The sequence below is a fragment of the Phocoena phocoena genome, chromosome 9 (genome assembly GCF_963924675.1).
Source record: "Phocoena phocoena chromosome 9, mPhoPho1.1, whole genome shotgun sequence".
Classification (NCBI taxonomy): Eukaryota; Metazoa; Chordata; class Mammalia; order Artiodactyla; family Phocoenidae; genus Phocoena; species Phocoena phocoena.
The window spans coordinates 29,617,876-29,637,636 of NC_089227.1; the positions used below are offsets into that span (position 1 = coordinate 29,617,876).

Genomic DNA, 19,761 nt, shown 5'->3' on the forward strand with positions numbered 1-19,761 from the left:
AGAGAAAAAAAAGAAATACAGATTGGGAAAGAAGAAGTAAAACTGTCACTGTTTGCAGATGACATGATACTATACATAGAGAATCTTAAAGATGCCACCAGAAAACTACTAGAGCTAATCAATGAATCTGGTAAAGTTGCAGGATACATAATTAATGCACAGAAATCTCTTGCATTCCTATACACTAATGATGAAAAATCTGAAAGAGAAATTAAGGAAACACTCCCATTTACCGTTGCAACAAAAAGAATAAAATACCTAGGAATAAACCTACCTAGGGAGACAAAAGACTTGTATGGAGAAAACTATAAGACACTGATGAAAGAAATTAAAGATGATACCAACAGATGGAGAGATATACTATGTTCTTGGATTGGAAGAATCAGTATTGTGAAAATGACTATACTACCCAAAGCAATCTACAGATTCAATGCAATCCCTATCAAATTACCAAAGATATTTTTTACAGAACTAAAACAAAAAATCTTAAAATTTGTATGGAGACACAGTAGACTCCAAATAGCCAAAGCGGTCTTAAGGGAAAAAAGCGGAGCTGGAGCAATCAGACTCCCTGACTTCAGACTATACTACAAAGCTACAGTAATCAAGACAATATGGTACTGGCACAAAAACAGAAAGATAGATCAATGGAACAAGATAGAAAGTCCAGAGATAAACCCACGCACCTATGGTCAACGAATCTATGACAAAGGAGGCAAGGAAATACAATGGAGAAAAGATAGTCCCTTCTACAAGTGGTGCTAGGAAAACTGGACAGCTACATGTAAAAGAATGACATTAGAACACTCCCTAACACCATACACAAAAATAAACTCAACATGGATTAGAGACCTAAATATAAGACTGGACACTATAAAACTCTAAGAGGAAAACATAGGAAGAACACTCTTTGACATATATCACAGCAAGATCTTTTTTGATTCACCTCCTAGAGTAATGGAAATATAAACAAATGGGACCTAGTGAAACTTCAAAGCTTTTGCACAGCAAAGGAAACCATAAACAAGACAAAAAGACAGCCCTCAGAATGGGAGAAAATATCTGCAAATCAATCAACGGACAAGGGATTAATCTACAAAATATATAAACAGCTCATGTAGCTCAATATTAAAAAAAGAAACAACCTAATCCGAAAATGGGCAGAAGACCTAAATACACATTTCTCCAAAGAAGACATACAGATGGCCAAGAAGCACATGAAAAGCTGCTCAACATCACTAATTATTAGAGAAATGCAAAACTACAGTGAGGTATCACCTCACACCAGTCAAAACGGGCATCATCAGAAATTCTACAAACAACAAATGCTGGAGAGGGTGTGGACCAAAGGGAACCCTCTTGCACTGTTGGTGGGAATGTAAATTGATACAACCACTATGGAGAACAGTATGGAGGTTCCTTAAAACACTAAAAATAGAATTACCATATGATCCAGCAATCCCACTACTGGGCATATACCCTGAGAAAACCATAATTCAAAAAGATGCATGCACCCCAATGTTCATTGCAGCACTATTTACAATAGCCAGGTCATGGAAGCAACCTAAATGCCCATCAACAGACGAATGGATAAAGATGTGGTACATATATACAATGGAATATTATTCAGCCATAAAAAGGAACGAAACTGGGTCATTTGTTGAGACATGGATGGATCTAGAGACTGTCATACAGAGTGAAGTCAGTCAGAAAGAGAAAAACAAATATCGTATATTAACACATATATGTGGAACCTAGAAAAATGGTACAGATGAACCAGTTTGCAGGGCAGAAGTTGAGACACAGATGCAGAGAACAAACGTATGGACACCAAGGGAGGGAAGCGGCATGGTGGTGGTGGTGTGATGAATTGGGCGATTGGGACTGACATGTATACACTGATGTGTATAAAATGGATGACTAATAAGAACCTGCTGTATAAAAAAATAAATAAAATAAAATTCAAAAATTCAAAAAAAAAAAAGGAAAGGAAACCATTAAAACAGTTGTGGTAAAATGACAGAACTACCGTCCATCAATTTTTATTCTCAACTGTCTTTGGTATATACTGTTCTTACAACAGAGTTTGACCTTTTATTTTTGAAGTTTTACAGGTCTCCGGTTTAAGATGTCATCAGACTAACACCCCTCGCCCTCAATTTCATCTCCAGGACCATACAGATAAAGATAGAGGCTGAACATGCCCTAGGTCCAGTGCCTGTCATGTGCTGCTTACTGTGGAAAAACTACAGACAGCTCTGTTACTCTAAAATTCTAAAAACGTTCTCCTAATCAAGAATCTAGTATAGACAGAACGAGATCCCCTCAGTTGATCAGCACAGCAGGGGAAGAAAACGTGCCTTACAGCAGAAGTTGGTCTAGGGATGCTGCACAGACACCTCATCCCAGAGGCAAGAGGACTAATGGCCACGCACACAGCTGTGTGTGGGTTAAACTCAGTGGAATAGGGAGCTCCCCTGGTGAAGACACGTGCAACACTAACAACTGCCCTGGAGGAGATGGTGGATTTCTGAAACACAGGAAAAGGGGATTAATACCTTGAGAAAAAGGAACAGTCTGAAAATGATTGACTAAAGGAGAAAAAAATTATAAATAGCTGCTTGGTGTACCTTAATAAGATTCAGTACATAGCCTCTTGGAAGCAGCTGTAGAGAGCTGTAAGTAAAGACCAGTTCTGTGTAGGCAGAGTGGAAGGCAGTGGGGTTCTGTGGGGTTCAATGAGGTCTCTGGAGACAAATACATCCCAGCCTCATGGCTCACTAGCTTTGTCATCTTTTGCAAGTTATTAATTGCCTTTCACCTTCAGTTTCCTCATCTCTAAAAGCAGAGGCATGGATTGCTGTGAGGGTTACCGTTTTTTTTTTTAATTCTTGCAAGATGATTCTTTTCTTTTTTAAATTTATTTTTTTATTTTTTTATACTGTGTTGGGTCTTCATTGCTGCACGTGGGCTTTCTCTAGTTGTGGCGAGCGGGGGCTACTCTTTGCTGTGTTGCGCGGGCTTCTCACTGTGGTGGCTTCTCTTTCTGTGAGCACTGGCTCTAGGCACGCGGGCTTCGGTAGTTGTGGCACACGGACTCAGTAGTTCTGGTGCGCAGGCTCTAAAGAGCAGACTCAGTAGTTGTGGCACACGGGCTCAGTTGCTCCACGGCATGTAGGATCTTCCCGGACCAGGGCTCGAACCCGTGTGCCCTGCATTGGCAGGCAGATTCTTAACCACTGCGCCACCAGGGAAGCCCAGGATTACTGTTAATATAAAGTGTTTTACACATTTAATTGCTCAATAAATGGCACTTGTTATCAAGAAAATCAAAGATAATTGACAAAATACTAGAATTAACAAGGCTGCTTTATAAGAGACTAGGTATGCAGTCAATTTTCAAAACACAATGGCTTTTCAACACAGGGAAAAATCAAAAGGTAAAATGGTAGGGAAACTGCCACAGAAAACAGTAACAAAAAAATAGGTATACAAAGACTGTGCTGGTGAAAAACACAGAATGCTTCCAACACTGAAGCAGATTCTACCTTCAAATATGAAAATAATACTGTAAAGATGACATTTTTTCCCAAATAAATGAAGAGACTTAACAGAATCCAAGAGAAAATTCCAGGGAGAATTTTTTTTTTAATTTTTCAAAATTATTCTAAAGTTGAACTGGAAGACTAAAAGGAGTGAGAACAGCTAAGAAATCCTGGAAAGAAAAGCAAAAGTATTGTATAAAATCACATTATAAAACTCTGTGAGCGGGCTTCCCGGGTGGCGCAGTGGTTGAGAGTCCGCCTGCCGGTACAGGGGGCGTGGGTTCGTGCCCCAGTCCCGGAGGATCCTACGTGCCGCGGGGCGGCTGGGCCCGCGGGCCGTGGCCGCTGGGCCTGCGCGTCCGGAGCCTGTGCTCTGCGGCGGGAGAGGCCACAGCAGTGAGAGGCCCACGTACCGCAAAAATCAAACAAAAAAAAAAAACTCTGTGAGCAATCTTGGTACAAAAAAATCAATAGATATAAAGTAGCCCAAAAGATGTCAAATAAATGTTTGTGTGTCTATATAATATGCCATGTTATACATAGAATAGATTATAAAGAATATATATGTGTATATATGTGTGTGTGCATATACACACACACACACACATACGATACATGGTATAGAAAACAAATCAGTGGAGAAAGGATGGATTATGGATTGTTTGAACACTATTTGTGAAAAGGGGCTATTCAGAAAATAAAGTCCAAGGCCTACCTGACAACAAGCACTGAATAAAATTCTACATGAATTAAAATGTGGGAATAAGTTCACAGCATACTGTTAAATGCAAAAAATAATTATCAAACTGTATGTACAGAATAGTCCCATTTTGTCAACATACATGTAAATTCATAATGAAATATATGCTAAGATATCTGATATATGTGATAGAGGCAGTAGAGCCAGATGGTTAAGAGTGTGGACACTGCGGGGGTTAGCCGGGGCTCACAGTAATTTAACCATGCAACAAGTATTAGGACTGAGCTTATCAGAGTCTGGAGGACTGGGTAAGTGAGTTAATACATGAAATGCCTTTAAACTGTACCTGGCTATTGCTCTTTTTATATGTTATTCCTATTACAAATACTAAGATATTGAGTGGTGTGCTTATTCAGTGGAATTAAGGGTGGTTTTATTAATTCACTTTTCTAAAATGCACATATGGCTGGTGGCGCAGTGGTTAAGAATCCGCCTGCCAATGCAGGGGACACAGGTTCAAGCCCTGGTACAGGAAGATCCCACATGCTGTGGAGCAACTAAGCCCGTGCGCCACAACTACTGAGCCTGCGCTCTAGAGCCCGCGAGCCACAACTACTGAGCCCGCGTGCCTTGAGCCCATGCTCCGCAACAAGAGAAGCCATCACGATGAGAAGCCTGCGCACCGCAACGAAGAGAAGGCCCTGCTCGTTCTCCGAAACTACAGAAAGCCCGCACACGGCAACAAAGACCCAAAGCAGCCAAAAATAAATAAATAAATTTATTTTTAAAAATTAATAAAATGCACATATACTGCTTTGCATTTTAAAAAGGTCAAATGTGAAAAGTGAAACCATAAAAAAAATGTTAGAGCAAGTGATGTTAGCATTTATCTGCTCTTTAGCTAGCGAAGCACTTGCTAGGGTACCAAGCTCAGATCTACTTAAGCAGCTACTGATTATCTTGGCTTAAGTTATCTCCTAGTATGCTTTACTGATATGCCCAAGAATTATCATAGTGCAGTCTGTGCTAAACTTACATTTCAAATGGCCAATTCCTCCCGTTCTCAATTTTAGAATGTTAAATATCAAAGGGTATTGCTTTATGTTTACGATGTAGCAATCTTAGAATACAGTGCTAAGGATGACAGATTAAGAAAGAATGTGTCCTAAGATTAATCCCCAAGGAGAAAGAGTTATCTTCTCACCTGTTACAGGAGGAATGTGTATACATTCATTGAACTGCCCCTTAAATCTACCACAGTAATATAGGCACAGAGCAGTAAACAGTTCTGACTCAGGACAGCAGTGACCCAGGACAGCAGTCTGTCCCAACAACACAGGAACCTTGCAACTTTCAGAGTTCAAAGCAGCAGCACATGGCTCTACAGATATAAAACACCTTCTTGGCCGAACTAAATTCTTCTTTCTTCTATCTATTACCCACCTAATAACCTACCGAATAGGTTATTAGGTAGGTTACCTAACCCTACCTAACCCACCTACCTAACCCACCTATAACCCTACCTAATCTTGTCCTCTAAATGAGCATTATACCAACGCCCCTTAAGCATGACTGCACTTACTGTTATTTGAAGCTCACTATTACGGTCCCCTTAAGTCTTCTTCAAGCTAAACAGCCTCAGTTCCTTTGATCAGTCCTCAGGTATTTGGAGATACTCTCGAAATAGTTCATCTCCCTAATTCACACCTTAAACCAAAATCTCCCTATTTCAATGTCCCTCTTCAAATACTGCACCTAAGTTGTATTACTGACCTGTTAAGTGTCCACTTTCTATGAGCCAAGCACTCCGCTCATGTTAATAGAAACTAGGAACCCTCCCACCAGCCCATCATTGCTTTTAGCAGCTACAGGACATCTGTGGCTTCAAAATTACTTTTAAGCAAGAATTCCTCACCTTATGCTTGAACATCTGAATTTCAGGACCAAAAAGGACATTTTGAACAATTATGTTTGCCCATGATTCTAACCTCTTGCAATCATTTGAATCCCAGGTCTGCCTTCCAACTCATTAGGCATCTTTCCCAGCTTTCTGACTTGACAGAATTTGGTTAAGCCTTCCCAAAACCAAACTACTGATTCAATAGTAAAAGCAGAACAGTAACAGGACAGAGAGTAGATACTAAGACCAAAGGTATTACATTGGAAAACTTCCTTCTGCTTAGCATCAAGTCCTTAAATTAATAACCTCAGGGTACATTTGTTCAAATATCCAACACTCTGCCTAGTTATACCATCATTCAGCACATACTTCTGCATCTTGTCCACAAGGATATGATATTTCTAATGCCTAACCGAACATCAAGAATCACGTGCCTGGATCATACTGCAGATTTACTGGTCGCCTATCCCTTCGACCCTCAGCCAGTTTCTGTGCTATCATTCTCTCCTGGTCGTGCCTTTTCAGTCTCATTCTCAATCATTTCTTGCTCTGCTTGCCTCTTAAATGCTGGTGTTTCCCTGAGGCCTCTCCTCAACACGTGGTGCCTCACGGCCTAGGTGACCCCATCAACACCACTGGCTTCAACTACCTCTTATGTGCCCCTGGCTCCCAAGTCACCTCTTGGTTACACTTCCGAACATCCACCTGTCTCTGGGAGAGCACTTTAAACTCGGGATGCCAGTAATGAACTCATCCTCTTTCTTCCAGCAGCCTCATTCACCTCCTAAATGTTCAGTCTCAATGAAAGGCAGAGCCTCTACCAAGTGGCCCAAGGCAAAAACCCTAGAAGTCGGGTAGACTGAAATTTATCACTCAGCTGTCAAATCCATCACCTAACCTACACCCCATTCTGTCATTTGCTTAGCTCTGACATTTCTTTCTTCCCCGTGAGAGAGGCAACGTCCCCTAACTGATCTTCCTGTCTCCAGTATTACTCCCCTTTTACATCCCTCCACTCGCAAACAGAATAATCTGATGTCAGTGGTCCCCAAAGCTTTTCTCACAAAACCCTCAGTCTCTACCTTCCTCATAATCTAGCCATCTCTTGTCATTGTCACCCAAGTGCCTTCACTCTAGTCCGTGAAATGGTCATATGATTTAATTCCTCTGTGCAGTCATACAATCGGTTTTCTTTGACCGAGATAAGCTGGCCTCTGTGCATCCTGTAAAGCACTTCTGGAAATCTTTCCAAACTCAGCTCAAACAGCACCTTCTCTGAGACCACGGCTCCTTAGCGGGATGCAGTCCCTCCCTCTGTGCTTCTATAAAACTCTGTCCGGGCTTCCCTGGTGGCGCAGTGGTTGAGAGTCCGCCTGCCGTTGCAGGGGACACGGGTTCGTGCCCCGGTCCGGGAGGATCCCACATGCCGCGGAGCCGCTGGGCCCGTGAGCCGTGGCTGCTGAGCCTGCGCATCCGGAGCCTGTGCTCCGCAACGGGAGAGGCCACAACAGTGAGAGGCCCGCGTACCGTAAAAAAAAAAAAAAAAAAAAAACACAAACTCTGTCCACAACTCCACCACAGCACTTAACCCGTCTCTACTGTAATCACAGACTTCCGTATTATTAGTTTACCTATGAGAGAAATACATGACCTGAACTCATTAAATGCCACAGGAACAAATTAACATATGAATGGCCACTGAAAAAGAAGTAACAGAATGAAGTAGGGCTGCCTTGAAATTTCAGAAGCACACTCTTAGAACAAAGACTCAACCGAAGTCCGAAAATTCTTGATCACTTTGCAGTTGCTTGACAATTTTTCTCAGGCAATCACATGAAAGACTTCATATATTATATTATATGTAAGTGAAAACACCTAAACAGAAATTCCACAGAAAGTGAAATACAAAAAGCTAAGTCACATAAAAAATACTGACCCTCGGCAGTGATTAAAGAAATGTAAATTACACCAGTGAGATAGCATTTTCCACCATCAAATTAATATTAATAAATAACAGTTTTTCACAGACATAGAAAACAAACTTATGGTTACCAAATGGGAAAGGGGGGAAAGGATAAATTAGGAGTTTGGGGTTAACATATGCATACTACTATATACAAAATAGATAACCAACGAGGACCTACTGTATAGCACAGGGAACTATACTCAATATTTTGTAATAATCTATAAGGGAAGAGAATCTGAAAAAAATATTTTTTCATATAGAAAAATAAATAAAATACATACATATACACATATACAAAAAAGATACATACATACATAACAAAATTGTAAATCAACTATATACATCAATTTAAAAATAAGTAAATAAATAAATTTTTAAAATAAATAAATAACACTTTTCACTGTTGGCTAGGGTATAGCTCATATTTTTCAACCTAAGATTGCTGCTTCACTTTCATCTTCAATAATCAGAAATTCAGACAACATTCTGCGTTGTTGCTTATGATGATATACTGTAGCCTTTTTATACTACAAAGAATTAAAAACAAACTAAGTGCCCAAAATTAAATTTACTCATTCATTCAACACAGTACCAGGCATTGTTTGAGGTGGTAGGGATACAGTAGCTTATTTAAAAAAAAAACAGGAAGGGAGGAAGGGAAGAAGGGAGGGGGGAAGGGAGGATGGATGGATGGAAGGAAGGAAGGAAGGAAAGGAGGGAGGGAGGGAGGGATTGCCTTGTCTTTATGGATCTTTGCTGAGAGTGGGCTCATAAAAACAAATTATCAATAACTAATTTAAATGTATATTATGATGGATGCTGAAAAGTACTACGGAGAAAAACAAAAGCATGAAATGGGGATAGACAGGAAGAGGCTGCAATTTCAAGGAGGTGGCCATCTTATGAAAAGATGACAACTGACTAGAAACCTTAAGGACATGAGGGAGAAAGGCAAGCAGATACCTGAGAAGAGAGCTGCAGGCAGAGGAAAGAACCAGGGCAGAAACCCTGAGAAAGAGCTTCTGTAACACGTTCTGGAAAGAGCAAGGAGACGGGGAGGCTGAAGCAGAGTGAAGAACGGGGGGAGTAGTAAGATGACATTCGAGGCTTAAAGGAGGCCAGATCATATTGGGCCTGCAAGCCACCATCAGAGCTTCGGTTCTGAACCAGGCCTTAGAAGAGCTCTGAGCAAAAGATAACAGCTTTTGACTTATGTTTAATGGGACCTCTTGACTGCTCTGCTGAACTCTAACTGGAGATCAAGATGGAAAGTTACAGCCATAATCCAGGCAAGATACTATGGTGCTTGTGGCCCAGACGGTACAGGCCAAGGGGTGAGAAGTTCTGACTCTGGCTATTTCGAAGGCAGAGACAAGAGAGTTTGCTACTAGACTGGATATAAGACATGGGAGAAAAAGAAGTCAGGGAGAGTCCAGAGTTTGAGACCTGAGTTACTGGAAGGGAGGACTTGGCATTCAAGGAAATGGGGAAGACCACACTGGAGTCGGCTTGGGGCAGTGGCAGGAGCTTGGTTTTGGACGTGACAGGTTTGAGGTACTTATCCAGGCGGAGTCGTTGAGGCTGCGCTTGTCAGGAAGCCACGGATGGTCCACGCAGGAGATATAAATTTGAGAGTGGTCCATATGCAGATGGTATTTAAAACCAAGAGAATGAATGACATCACCGAAAGTGTGAGGAGTCAGGGTGACAGAAAAGATAGGACAGTTAAGGATTGAGGCAGGGAATCCTCCATGTAAAGAAGTCAGGGAGACGAGGCGGAACCGGCAAAGTAGAGCAAGAGAAAAACCAGGAGAGCATGGTGTGCTTGAAGCCAAGTGAACGTTTCAGCAGTGACGAACAGTCAGCTGGGTCCAGTGTTCTAGTAAGGCAGGGAAAGGGGAGGAATGACAGCTGGACTTAGCAAAGAGGAGGTCATTGTTGACCTAAAAGAGCATTTTCAGTGAAAGGCTGAAGTGAATGGCTCATAAGTAAACAATGGCAGATATTCAAATCATGCTATATTTTGCAATATATCACGTATTAAACTATTTTATAAATATTACCAAAATACTTATAAAGAAATATTAATGTCATTGGGAAATGCTTACAATAAGAGGAAAAGATACAACTTATCCATAAAATATGCACTCACTCATGGTTTTTAAAAAGGAAAAAATAGGGCTTCCCTGGTGGCGCAGTGGTTGAGAGTCCGCCTGCCGATGCAGGGGACATGGGTTCGTGCCCCGGTCCGGGAAGATCCCACATGCCGTGGAGCGGCTGGGCCCGTGAGCCATGGCCACTGAGCCTGCGCATCCGGAGCCTGTGCTCTGCAACGGGAGAGGCCACAACAGTGAGAGGCCCGCGTACCGCAAAGAAAAAAAAAAAAAAAAAAGGAAAAACTATATAGGTAGGAAATGTGCTGAAACATTAAATGCGAGATATCCTTAAGTGGAAGAATTAGAACTGACATTTCTTTTTTTTATACCTTTGCTCCTCTAAACTCTTCACAATGCACAACTTCCATCGTTAGAAAAAATACGCCTATAAAATGCTTTTGCCAGTAAATAAATTTTCCTACCCACATCCCAGTCCTTTCACACCTCAATCCATCCCCTTAGAAACAGTGTTCTTAGCTTACACAAGAATAATAATATATGGCAGTGCATTAAAATTTACAAAGCATCTTCAAATACATTAGCTTGATCCTTAGAGCAACTCTAATGGGGGGAAGGCAGAAGTTACTATCTCCATCTGCAGAGGCAGAAAGACTCAAAGAGGTTCATTTGCTCAAGGCCACACAGGGCTCAGATCGGAATAAGTTCTTCAGTTACCTTCAAGACTACTTCTACTATAACAAGGAGCAAAACGTAAACAACAGTCCTCCCCCATAAGTAACAAACACTGGAAAACATTTACCAAGAAGGTTAGCCATGCCCTCTTAATATTACCATGTTTTCTATTCTAATGTCTATCTCAGAGAGAGGTACTTAATCATTTCCATGTTCGCTTCTTTTCTCAGGCTGTAAGCTCCTAGAGAGGGGTGACCATATCCTCTGCATCCTGTGTTATCACCAGCATCTTGCCTCTTACCTGGCGTATAGCAGATAGTTGAGTGGCGCTTGCTGATGTGCTTCATGGTTGGGGGAGGAGCTCAAGCTCCATTTGATGGGATTATTTTAGGAGTTTCTAACATGCCCTGCAGAAGCAGGAAGTCAGAAGGGGTTACAGTTGAAGGAATTTTAGCAATAAAACAGGTGTTTCACACAACTAAACTGTATCCCTCACTTTATACCTAGGGCAGTGGTCTCCAACTCCCGCATGCCTTGTAATCAATCCCCTGGAGAGCTGGCTGTGACAGACTGCTGGGCCTCAATCCCAGATTTTCTGATTCAGGAGCGTGTGTACGGGGCCTAAGAACTTGCATTTCTAACAACTGCCTGGGGAATGTTGACAGTCCTGGTCTTAGGATCACACTTTGAGAACCACTGACGAAGGGAAAAGAACCTCATAAAAGTGAAGTTTTGAACAAGTTAAACAGTATCCTGAACTCCAGAGCCATAAATTGACTTGAGAATAAACTTCAATATATTCTGATCACTGGGCTTTTGTTTCAGAGTCCTAAATCTGGTACAATTAAGAGAAGGTGTCAGATATGGGGATATATGTATATGTATAGATGATTCACTTTGTTATAAAGCAGAAACTAACACACCATTGTAAAGTAATTATACTCCAATAAAGACGTTTAAAAAAAAAAAGAGAAGTTGTCAATTAGGATTAAATGCATTATAAAGATCAATTCCTTTCTACAGCTGAAAAAAGTGGAAGCCACTCACTCTATGATATTTTCAAGGCAGTGATTCGTGCTCCCAGAGAAGAGGACCTGCACCTTACTCATTTTTAAAACCCCCAAAATACCTTAAACAAAAAGACAGTTAATCACTGTTTGCTGAATAGGATGAAATTCCTACCCTAATGAGTCTATTATGTGTTGGGTGGGGTGAGGGGCAGGTGTTCAGAGCCTCTGGTAAGGCATATGGCACCTCTGAGTGACTTAGAAAATGGCACCCCCTCTGGGCATATGACTCCGAAAAAGGTCCTCCTTCCTCTGGATGGATGCAGACCTGTGCCAAGACAGCTGGCTGGGCACCCTGAGCGCTGGCTGGATTCCAGCTCTTACGTGACCCCACAGGTGGGTACCACTCACCCAGCTATACAGGGCGGGCCTGCATGTGCAAAAGCCTTTGTAGGACAGTGTATGGCTGCCCAAGAGCAAACAATGGGATGGGACTGGGAACCAGGGAAGAGAAGAGAACATCTGTCTCTTTCCCTGGAAAGGTTAGAGGAAGTTAGAGGAACTGACCTAGGCCAAAAGGCTTCCTCTGGATGAGGCATTCTAAAACCACCACACACAACCTCTGACTCATGCTTTGGGTCATAGTTTAAACATCTTTTCCTTGGGAACCCCTCCCACCCCAACCAGACTAAAAAGGCTATACACGCTGACTGCACACAGTTCCCATCACAGAGCTTATGACAGATGGAATTACCTGATAGGTGGTGCTGTTTTGAGTCTGCCCACATGAGATTATACAGCTCAGTATGGGGAAGGACCATACATTTTATTCATTTTAGTGCTAGCACCTGGTACATGAGTACATAATAATTATGTGTTTAATGTTGAAATATTACATATAACTTCAATTAAGAAAGGCAAAAAGGGACAAGGATTAGCCACGGTTTCTTCCTGGGGAAGGAAAAGGCCACCAAAATTTAACTGGTGTTTTCTGACAAGCAAGAATTACTCTAAGATTCAAGGCGCTGCCGAGGAATACACTCTAATAGGAATATGTGCCACTCTATACTATGCTCTGCTATTTCCATCCCTTGCGCTAAAATATGACACTTCACAGATCTGTCAACTCTTGGTTTTACATTGTAAATATTGATGGTGTGAATACTTGCTCACATTTGCCTAAAACATGAGAAATGGTTCTGAGCATAAGAACTTGAAATGGAAAATTCACCTTCACAAGCATAACAGGCAAGATTAATTATGTTAACGGCTTGAAAACAGAGGCCAAGTCCTAACTTCTGCAGCAACAGTGTGGCTTTAGAATCTCTAACCCCTTAACCCACAGCCCATGACCTTCAGAGACTTCCTGCCAAAAGGCTAAAGGTTACTTCTCAGCTATGCCCATCAAAGTCTAAAAACGGAAGATATGACCATTTACAAGTCTACTGACTTAGGTGAACACGGAAGACCCAAATTCTTACCAAATCTCGGAAGGCTATAATAATAAAATCGACTCTATCACTACTGCCTCACCCCCCAGTTAATACCTGCACAGGAACTACTGGGGCGTTAAATATCAGGGAGCTAACTGTCAAACTCAATCTTGTCTTTTCAGGTCTCATCTCATTCGAATTCCTTGACCACTGACAACACAACCAACCCCTTTCTTCATCAAAGGCGATTCTCCCTTTCCCCATAACTACACTGTTGCATCTCCCTGAAACTTGCCATTCCTTACATGTCACCTCTGTGGGCTGCTTGGTTCCTGCCCCATTTAATGTTGGTAAAAACCCAAGTTCTATCTTTCATCCTTTGTCCTCACTCCCTGGATGATCCCATCCAATCCAGCAGTGTCAACCTTGCCTTTCATTCAAGTGATTCCTGTATCTCCACACTGGCCCAGACTGTGGCCCTGAGCCAACTGGACCTGCTACCTACTGAACTCTCTAGAGGTCAGCTCTCCGGAACCAAGCTCCTTATCTCATCTTCCTCACAAAGGGTGCAGGTACCATCCTCTAGACAAGGCAGAACCTTCCATTCCCTCACCCTCCACATCCACCCACTGTCAATTCTATCTTCTAACATCATCCCTCTTTTCCATTTTCACTGCTGCTCATCAACTGAGGTTCTGTCATCCTTTACCTGCACTCTTACAATTGCTCCCGGCAGGTCTCACCTCTTTCTGATTCCCACCCCTCTCATTTGACCTCCATACTGTTGCTGAACTAAAGTATATGGCATTACTCCTGATTCTTTTTTTTTTTTTTTTTTTTTTTGCGGTACGCGGGCCTCTCACTGTTGTGGCCTCTCCCGTTGCGGAGCACAGGCTCCGGACGTGCAGGCTCAGCGGCCATGGCTCACGGGCCCAGCCGCTCCGTGGCATGTGGGATCTTCCCGAACCCGGGCACGAACCCGTGTCCCCTGCATCGGCAGGTGGACTCTCAACCACTGCGCCACCAGGGAAGCCCACTCCTGATTCTTAAATCCTTCTATTGCTATCACCTACCAAATGAAGACCAGCTTCTTATCATGACAGAAGGTCCCCTATGATCAGGCTTCCGCCTGCCTCTCAGCCTCATATCTCATTAAGCTCCTCGTAGCACGCAGCACTCCATTTATAACTAGTTACAGCATAACTGTTCTGTGCTTCTGCCATTTTCAACCTCTGCTCTACGTCAGAAATATCTTTCCCCCAAACCAGCGCAACCTCACATCTGACCCTTGTTTGCTTGGCAAATTCCTACCCGTCTTTCCAGGCTCACTCACCTCCTCTACAAGGCCCTTTCTCATCCTCCCCACTAGACTTATGGCCCCCTTTTTCTCTCATAGCACCAAATCACTTCACTGCAAATGTTAGTTTACATATCTGGCTCATCCTTAGCCAATTAAATTTTATTTTTTTAATCTGTAATTTCTCATCAGCTGACATTTCACCTGGCACATAGTTTAAGCTCAGTAACTGTGGAATGAAAACTGTTGGCATAGCAAGCCATCATTGAATCAAGATTCAGAGAGACCAATAGAATCACATTACGCAGGACTGTAGAGAAGTGCACTAAGAATCAAGCTAGTTTGTGATTTAATTTTCCAAATTTAAATAATGCATACATAATCCACTTAGTTCTGTTCTTTTCATGCACTTCTCTCTCACGCAGTCTCTCTTCCAATACCTTACTCCAACTCCGATTCATCTGTTGGCTTTTATCTTTCTTCTCCTCTGGCAGCCCCATTAAGTCCTCTTCTTCAATGAGTCAAAAATTCCATTGCATTCAACTCTTGGATAAGCCTATCCTCTGAACCTCTGAAGTCTCATTGTAGACCCTTCCTGAAACATCAGGATCTAGGTCTGCTAATCTAGCAGTCATCAAATCTCATATGTGTATGTGTATGTATGTATGTGTGTATGTGTATGTGTGCGTGTGTGTGTGTGTGTAATTTATTTTCCTTTAACTTATCTTCATCCATCTTATCCTCACAATAGAGACAGGCAGGTCCCTTTTTATTACCACCATTTTACAAGTGAAAAGTAGATACCCAGAGGATATTTATCCTTCGTAAGTTCCCCCGTAAACAGTTTGAAGAAAATTAATTCTGTACTTTCTGATATCCAGTCCTCATTTTTTTTTTTTTTTTTTTTTTTTTGGCTTAAACACCATTTATCAAAGTCACATCCTATTGTTGTCCTTCAACCGCTGGCACATTGACTGTACTTTTATTGCCGTCTCCCCTTCCTGTTTGTGCTTGTATGTCCACCCTGCTGACTGTATCTCCAGCTGAGCCTTCCAAAGAAATCATTTTTCTCCCCTTTTCAGCTCCATAATCCAATGACTTTGACAAAGGAAGCTGTATTATATTTGAGTTTCACCCCAGAGTCCAATCCTCTGCAAGGAATCTAAGGGAAACTTTACCCACATCCCAGCTGTCTTTTGGAAGGGCCTCTTTTCTGAACGCTGGCAATCATAACTAGATTCCTCCTCCCAGGCCAATTTTCTCTGCTTCTGGTCCTTCCCCTTTTGCTGCTTCCCGCCAAAACCAGGCAAGGAAAATGAGAGTCCCTGTAACTTAGTTAAACGTGATTACTTTAATAAAAATACTGATAAATGAGGACGAGACTAAAACTACTGGCAGCAATGAGGCTTAGAATTACCTGCGGATTTTCCCTTCAACATCCTCTCCTGTTATTAAGAGTTGGCTTTGGGCTTCCCTGGTGGCACAGTGGTTGAGAGTTCGCCTGCCAATGCAGGGGACACGGGCTCGTGCCCTGGTCCGGGAAGATCCCACATGCCGCGGAGCGGCTCGGCCCGTGAGCCATGGCCGCTGAGCCTGCGTGTCCGGAGCCTGTGCTCCGCAACAGGAGAGGCCACAACAGTGAGAGGCCCACATACCGGGAAAAAAAAAAAGAGTTGGCTTTAGTTTCCAGCCTCAGAACCCTCACTTTCACGGCTTTCGCTGTCCTCCCCTCCACGTGGTGCTGTCCCTTACGTGGGGCATTGTAAGGGCATTCATGTCCTTTTCTGTTACTAAAGAGGGGAAAGGGATACACCGGCAGGAGTGGGCACCAGAGAGTTATTTTAACTATGTCTTAGCTCACAGGAGTTTGGCCCACGTTTCCATAGCTGTATCTCAGAGGAAGGACCCTCCCTACCGGTAAGCAGAAGCAGACCCTTACCCTCAACACCTGAAAAACACCTGCCCTTCTCACATTCCTCTTAAAAAAAACAGAGAGCAACAATGATCAACTCTGTTAATTAGCTCAGTGGGTTAGACCGGATGCCCAGAAGCAGATTCAGCCCCTTGGCCCCTCCTATGTCCAAAGGAACCTCTAACTCTCCATCATCTTCCAACTGTTTGTCAGTCATAAGGAAGAATATAAATGGATCTGTGCATCACCTTTCTAAAAACACAACTAGCCACACGCAGGCTCCAGAGCATCCTCCCATATATTTCATTTATTTCCATAAATTCAAAATTGAAACCTCAAGGAACTGAGTCGCATGCAATTTCTAAGGTCAGTACAATTAATTGAACACAGCCTTCCCGAACCTTCCGCCATCTCCCTGCCTCTGGTTTCAAGATTTGTCTCAGGTGGCAGACTCTTACTCCATTCTGCCTGGGTATACAGGGGTAGAACATGTGCTCACCTAAAGGATCGGCCTAGCTATAGTGGCCAAGCATCACCCCCACTGGCCCTGACTTTCACCTGTTTCAAGTAGAGTCTCCAATACTAAGAATTAATTTTACAAGAATCTTAAGACTTTTCACTTCAGGAAAAAAAAAATAGGTTTTGCATATTGGGACTGGGGGCTGGAGGCAAGGTTTTAAGTTTGTCCTGTTACTATTCAGTCTGAAGATGCCCAAGAAGCAGCATTCTGTGGAAGAATGGACTATTCCCAGGTGATAGGAGAATACGGATTAAACAACTAATTATACTAATAAACTCTGAAATTAAACACAGCTGTTCACTGAGTGCTTGCCCTGATTTCCCCAATTATAACACTATTGTGTGCTCGCACACATGCCTTTGATCTGATTCTCTTTCATTTCAGTCTGTCCTGGGACTGAGACCATGGGAGAGGAAGGTGAAATCCATGGATGATGGACGATGTCTAGAACGTGGATATTCTATAATTCAAGCCTGGGTAAAATTCAAAAGTGACACAAAGGAACAAGGTCTGGTCTTGTTTCCCAGAGGGGCTATTAGCTAACCCATTTTTGCTATGTTAAATTAAAATGACCCATCACCCTGATTCTTAGCAATCTCCCTAAAAACCGTAACCACTCCTCATATCCTCCCCAACATAATCACTCAAAGTAGGTCAGAAATGTTGCTTCCTTCCCCTCATTGATTTTCATTAAGAGGATGCACTTTCTGGAACACTAAAGGGAAAGATAAACACCCAATACGAGTACCAATGACACCCCTTGTAAATTTTTGGCATTAAGTCCAGTTCCCCTAAAAGCAGGGAAAAAAAATCACATCACCTATAATTTACCTTTCTTGGCTATATATCAACAATAATCTCAAACTTTAAAATACATAGTAGCAATGCTTCATCCCAGGTGATGAACATCTCCCAAGAGGAGCATACTCACTGTCTTTTCTAATTTCCTAGATCACCAACCCACCTCTTCCCTAAATACACTTTTTTCTTCCTAATTCACATCCACGTTTTGCCAGAAGGATGCCAAGTGACACCACACACTGGCTTAGCAAGTCCCCAGGGCCTTATCTGGAAGCTGAGGGCAGGGGAAGAGGAGGAAGGGGTTTGTACACACTGGGGAGTGGAGGGAGGGGGAGGGGAGCGGGACGCCCTCGGCGGACGTATCTCGCTCTCTGGAAAAGCTGTGAAGTGAGGGGTCTCCAAATCCCACTGGCGAAGCTTCCCCAGTCCCCTGCCGGTGTTGAAAGCTCTCCCTCGGCCCCAGGTCCTCAAGCCTGGCACTCCAAGACGGCGCCGCAAAGTCCTTCAGAGCCCTCAAAACACCAGGAGCGCGAAACGCACCCCCCAAAAGCCAGCAAAGCCACACACCCTCTCTCGGCCAGCTTCCCGGGGCGGGTAACTTCATCCCTGGAAACGAACGAAAAGCACGGTCCTCCAAGGAAGGAAAGAGGCAGAGAGCAGTAAACGGGCACGACCCTCACCCCACATCTCCCGCGCCCTCCTCGCCCCTCCCCCTCAAACTCCAGGTAAAAGACCAGGTGCCGCTCACCTCCAGGCAAGGAGGAAGCGGGCGGCCGGAGGAGGAGGGCAGGTCCCCAGCCCAGGCCGCTTGACAGCCGGCGAGCGCCCAACAGCAGATCCAGGCGGGGCTCCAGGGAGGCGAGAGTCCGCAGCGGGGAGCCCCGGCCGGCCGCCCCCGGCCCCTCCCCCGCGTCGGCCCTGGGCGGAGGAGCAGCATCTCCGTCCCGCTGTGGTCGGCCCGCCGGCCGGCAAGAAGGCAGCCTCCCCGAGTGGGGCGCGCTCCGGCTCCCGGACCGCGAGTGCTGCGCGCTCGGCTCGCCACTCGCTCGCCCCCTGCCTGGCTGCCCGCTGTCAGCTCTGCTGCGCTCGCGGCCCGGGCGGCCGGCGCCCGTGCTCCCGTCACGCCGGAGGGAGGGACCGCGGGGCGCGGGCGCGGCGCGGGGGCGGGACGCGGGGCGGGGATGCGGGAGCCCTGGAGCAGGTGGCGCGGGCGGGGCTGCGGCCCTGCCCGGCGGCTCCTGCGGGGCTGAGCGGCCCCCGGGGGAGGTGGGGGGGGAGCCTCATGACGCGAGAGAGGCCGGGGTGCCCTCGTGGTGTCTCCCGTCCCCAGTCCCCTTGGCCCACCAGGAGGGGCTCTCCGGGGGAGCGGGGGAAGCCAGAGTAAAATCCAGGACATCAGGACATTGTTTTCCGGCGGCGGGTGTTTAAAATCTTCCTACTTCCCGCGTCACACACAAACACACACGGATGCGCCCCAGGAGCATCCCTTCGTAAGGATCCAAGCTAGCTGACGTCAGGCCGAATTTTGGGGTGATTAGGATTTGCATGAAATGGCGGGGAAGAAAGGGGGAATGAAATTTAGATGCAGTTTGTGACTCCGTTTTCTCACCTATTTTATGAAAATAATTACAATACCTAACCCATAAGGTTATTATGAGGATTAAATAAGTTGATGCACGTAAAGCCCTTGAAGAATGCCTGTCAAGCAGTAGATGTGGTGCTTATTGAAAGTAGTAGTAACTGTAATTATTGCTACTGTTGGTGTTACTTCATGGGGATAACATGTAAACTTGGGCAAGTTAAGTCCTTTTATTTCTGCAGGAAGCAGGTTCTCTATTTGTACAATGACTGGGGTGGTCTTCATTTTTTCTTTCATTCAAAAATATACTGA

General features: G+C 44.0%; 1 protein-coding gene across 1 annotated transcript in view; it reads right to left on the bottom strand.

Annotated features, from left to right (window-relative positions):
- ELAPOR2 (endosome-lysosome associated apoptosis and autophagy regulator family member 2) overlaps positions 1 to 18,903 on the bottom strand; it is a 186,889-nt gene extending 167,986 nt beyond the window's left edge. Inside the window, exon 1 of the mRNA XM_065883844.1 lies at positions 18,619 to 18,903. Within this exon, the coding sequence (XP_065739916.1) occupies positions 18,619 to 18,807 (189 nt within the window). The 5' untranslated portion in view covers positions 18,808 to 18,903. The remainder of the gene's footprint in view (positions 1 to 18,618) is intronic.
- Between the last annotated feature and the right edge of the window lie 858 nt (positions 18,904 to 19,761).